Here is a 4,645-nt window from a genome sequence, read left to right as displayed (position 1 = left end):
GATGGGGAAGGGGGGCGGGAATGGATTAACGGTGTTAACGGGAATGGGAATGGGTTAACGGGAGCGGGAAACGGGGACGGGAGGGGTTAACGGGGATGGGGTTAAAGGGGTTAACGGGAACGGGGTAACGGGGATGGGAAACGGGGACAGGAGGGGTTAACGGGGATGGGGATGGGGATGGGAACTGGGGACGGGAACGGGTTAATGGGAACCGGAATGGGTTAATGGGAATGGGAACGGGTTAATGGGAATTAATGGGAGGGGATGGGGAATGGGAAACGGGAAACGGGATTAACGGGATTAACGGGAACGGGAATGGGAATGGGTTAACAGGGACAGGAATGGGTTAACGGGAACGGGAACCGGGAATGGGAAACGGGAATGGGAACCGGAATGGGTTAATGGGAATGGGTTAACGGGAATGGGAACCGGGGATGGGGATGGGAACGGGTTAATGGGAAGGGGTTAACGGGGACAGGAATGGGTTAATGGGAACGGAACCGGGAATGGGAAGGGGGACAGGAATGGGTTAACGGGAATGGGAAACGGGACGGGAACCAGGGACGGGAACGGGAAACGGGGACAGGAACTGGGAACGGGAACGGGAACGGGAACGGGGTTAATGGGAGCGGGAATGGAACGGGGTTACCGGGGAACCGGGGACAGCAGGGGAACCGGGGACGGGAACCGGGAATGGAACAGGAATAGGAATGGGAACCGGGGACGGGAACCGGGGGCAACGAGGGAGGTCAGGGGGGTCAGGAGGGGTCAGGGGGGTCACGGGGCCACCGGGGGGTCACGGAGGAACCGGAGGGAACCGGGGTGGTCAAGGGGGTCACGGGGGTCACAGCGAATCTGGGGCCAGGCCGGAACACAGCGGGACAACGGGAGGGGCTGGGGACCCCCGAGACCCCCCCGGGTTACGGGAACCCCCCCGGGACCCCGAATCGCCCCTCCCCCACCCCACCGGAACCCCCGCACGACCCCGAGCGCCCCCCTCAGCAAATCCCCATCGCGCTGCGAGCCTCCGGGAGCCTCCTCACCGAGCCGGGTGTCCCCCAGGCGCCGCCAGAAGCCGCGGCTCGCCCCGGCCGCCGCCGCCGCCGCCGCCGCCATCACCGGAGAGGCTCCGCGCTGCCCGGAACCAAAGCGGCGGGGCCGCGGGGCGGGCGGGACGCGTTTGGAGGGGACACACGGGGCGGGCGAAACCATTGAGGAGGGGGGAAAGGCGGAACCAATGAGGGCGCGGGGGGCGCGGCCGCGCATGCGCGGAGCGGCCCCGCCCGGTTCAAACGGCGCGCGGGAGCGAGCCCTGAGGGAGAGCGCAAAAAAATGGTAAAAAACGGGGAAAAAACGGGAAAAAACCAGGAAAAAACAGGCGGGGAGCTGGGCCTGGGGACGGGCAGGGGTCGCGGCGCGGCTCCGGGGCTGTCACCGCCCTCCCCTCCCTCAGGCCCCGCTGCCCCCGGGCTCTCCCCTCAGAGCCCGCTGGGTTTTACAGCAAAAGGCGGCGCTGAGCGTCCTTGTCCTCATTCCCTGGCACTGCTGGCTTTTCTCCATCCCTGCCATCTCTCCCTTCCCTGACATTTGTCCCATTTCCCGTTTTTTCCCCCTTTCCCATTGTTTCTCCATTCTCGGATATTTCTCCATTCTCTCCTATCTCTCCATTCCCATTTTTTCTCCATCCTTGTTTGTTTCTCCCACTCCCCGTTTTTTTCTCCATTCCCGTTTTTTCCCTCTCTCCCCGTTATTTCCCCATCCCCGTTTCCCCTCGTCCCCGTTATCTCCCCGTCCCCTCTCCCATTCCTGTCCCCATTTCTTCCCGTTCCCATCCCCGTTATCTCCCCATTCCTTGTCCCGTTCCTGTCCTGTTCCCGTCCCCGTTTCTCCCTGTTTTCTCCCCGTTTCTCTCCATTCCCGTTTCCCTGCCGTTCCCTCCCCCATTCCCATCCCCGTTTCCCCCATTCCCGTTCCCATTCCCTGTCCTGTTCCCGTCCCTGTTTCCTCCCCGTTTCTCCCCATTCCTGTCCCCGTTCCCATCCCCGTTTCCCCCATTCCCGTTCCCATTCCCGTCCCCGTTTTCTCCCCATTTCCCCCCGTTCCTGTCCCATTCCCTGTCCCGTTCCTGTCCCTTTTCCCCCCATTCCCGGCCGTTCCCGGTTCCTGTCCCCATTCCCGTTCCCATCCTTGTTTTCTCCCCGTTTCCCCCCGTTCCCTGTCCCATTCCCACTTCCGTTCCTGTCCCATTCCTGTCCCGTTCCCGTTCCCATTCCCGGTTCCCATTCCCGTTCCCATTCCTGTCCCCATTTTCTCCCCGTTTTCTTCCTGTTTCCTGTCCCATTCCCATCCCCGTTTCCCCCCATTCCTGGCCGTTCCTGGTTCCCATTCCCATCCCCGTTTTCCCCAGTTCCTGTCCCATTCCCGGTTCCCCTCCCCATTTCCCCTATTCCCGGTTCCCAGTTCCCGTTCCTGGTTCCCACTCCCGTTCCCATTCCCGGTTCCCATTCCCGGTTCCCATTCCCCATTCCCAGTTCCCATTCCCAGTTCCCATTCCCGGTTCCCGTTCCCAGTTCCCATTCCCGGTTCCCGTTCCCAGTTCCCATTCCCGGTTCCCGTTCCCAGTTCCCATTCCCGTTCCCATTCCCATTCCCGGTTCCCGTTCCCATTCCCGGTTCCCGTGGCAGGAGGCAGCAGCACCACCCGGGAGTTTCCCCCCGGTGGAGGAGGTGGAGGAGCTGAGCCAGGAGCTGCTGCGGGAGCTGAGCTCGGGCTGCACCGAGGAGCTGCTGCGCCGGGGGCTGCAGCGCAGGGAGCGGCTGCAGCGGCGCCTGCGCGACACGCAGGGCCGGGCGCGGCAGCTGGCACAGGGTGGGTGAGAGAAAATAACCAAAAATACCCAAAAATAACCCCAAAAATCCACCCCAAACCCCTCCGCGACACGCAGGGCCGGGCACAGCAGCTGGTACAGGGTGGGTGAGACAAAATAACCCAAAATACCCAAAAACAGCCCAAAAAATCCACCCCAAACCCCTCTGCGACGCGCAGGGCCGGGCGCGGCAGCTGGCACAGGGTGGGTGACCCCAAATACCCAAAAATAACCCCAAAAACCCACCCCAAACCCCTCCGCGACACGCAGGGCCGGGCGCGGCAGCTGGCACAGGGTGGGTGAGAGAAAACACCCCAAAACTGCCCAAAATACCCCAAAAATCCACCCCAAAACCCTGCGCGACACGCAGGGCCGGGCACGGCAGCTGGCACAGGGTGGGTGAGACAAAACTGCCAAAAATAACCCCAAAAATCCACCCCAAACCCCTCAGCAACACGCAGGGCCGGGCGCGGCAGCTGGCACAGGGTGGGTGAGACAAAATAACCCAAAATACCCCAAAATAACCCCAAAAATCCACCCCAAAACAACCCCCAGTGTCTCACAGCCCCTGTTTTGCCCCCCTGGGTGCCCCCAGTCCCCGTTTTGCCCCTGTTTTGCCCCCAGCCCCCATTTTGCCCCCGTTTTGGTAGGGTTGGGGGTCCCGAGGGGTTTGGGGGTCATTTTGGGGTTCTGGGGGTGGATTTGGGGGGTCTAGGGGGGGATTTTAGGGGGTCTGGGATGGGGATTTTGGGATTTTTGGGTGCTGAGTTTGTCCTGAACCCCCCATTGTACTGCACCGGGTCTTGGAGGAGCTGGAGAGGGCCAGGGACAAACCCCAATGTCCTGGGGCTGTAGGGTTGGGGGTCCCGAGGGATTCGGGGGGGATTTGGGGGGTCTGAGATGAGGATTTTGGGGTTTTTGGGGTGCTGAGTTTGTTGTGCCCCCGCCTTGACCCCCTCATGGCTCTGCTGCATCCCCTGGAGGAGCTGGAGAGGGCCAGGGACAAACCCCAATATCCTGGGGATGTAGGGTGGGGGTCCCGAGGGATTTGGGGGGTCTAGGGGGGATTTTAGGGTTCTGGGGGTGGATTTTGGGGGGTCTAGGGGACATTTTGGGGTTTTTGGGTGCCCATTTTGCCTTGGCCCCCCCATGGTGCTGCTCCAGCCCCTGGGAGGAGCTGGAGAGGGCCAGGGACAAACCCCAATGACCCGAGGCTGTAGGGTTGGGGGTCCCGAGGGGTTTGGGGGGGATTTGGGGGGTCTAGGGTGGAATTTTGGGGTCTGGGATGGGGATTTTGGGGGTTTCTGGTGCCCATTTTGCCTTGACCCCCCCACGGTGCTGCTCCAGCCCCTGGAGGAGCTGGAAAGGGCCAGGAACAAACCCCAATGTCCTGGGGCTGTGGGGTTGGGGGTCTCAAGGGGTTTGGGGCCATTTTGGGGTTCTGGGGGTGGATTTTGGGGGGTCTGGGGGGGATTTTGGGTGCCCATTTTGCCTTGACCCCCCCACGGCGCTGCGCCGAGCCCTGCAGGAGCTGCAGCAGCAGCTGCAGCAGCTGGAGCAGGAGCAGCAGGAGGAAGAGGAGCACAGCCTTCTTCCTGACGTGTGAGTGGGCACGGAGACCCCCAAACCCACCCCGTGAGACCCCAAAAACCCCCCCTGAACCCCCCCAAACGCCCCCCCAGGTATGTGGCACAGCTCTACTACGAGATCAGCCGGATCGACTGGGACTGCAGCGCCGAGCCCGGGCGGATCCGAGGGGGTGAGCGCCCCCAAAACCCC

At 62.5% G+C, this 4,645-nt stretch overlaps 1 protein-coding gene across 1 annotated transcript in view; it reads left to right on the top strand.

Moving 5' to 3' along the window:
• Positions 1-1,237: 1,237 nt before the first annotated feature.
• Positions 1,238-4,645, top strand: part of SPC24 (SPC24 component of NDC80 kinetochore complex) — a 5,247-nt gene continuing 1,839 nt past the window's right edge. Inside the window, exons 1-5 of the mRNA XM_039714926.1 lie at positions 1,238-1,324; positions 2,685-2,868; positions 3,491-3,512; positions 4,340-4,468; positions 4,549-4,625. Coding sequence (XP_039570860.1) covers positions 1,238-1,324; positions 2,685-2,868; positions 3,491-3,512; positions 4,340-4,468; positions 4,549-4,625 — 499 coding nt within the window. The remainder of the gene's footprint in view (positions 1,325-2,684; positions 2,869-3,490; positions 3,513-4,339; positions 4,469-4,548; positions 4,626-4,645) is intronic.

Source organism: Passer montanus, unplaced genomic scaffold (genome assembly GCF_014805655.1).
Source record: "Passer montanus isolate IOZ18808 unplaced genomic scaffold, ASM1480565v1 scaffold310, whole genome shotgun sequence".
NCBI lineage: Eukaryota > Metazoa > Chordata > Aves > Passeriformes > Passeridae > Passer > Passer montanus.
This window is presented reverse-complemented; position numbering and strand designations above follow the sequence as displayed.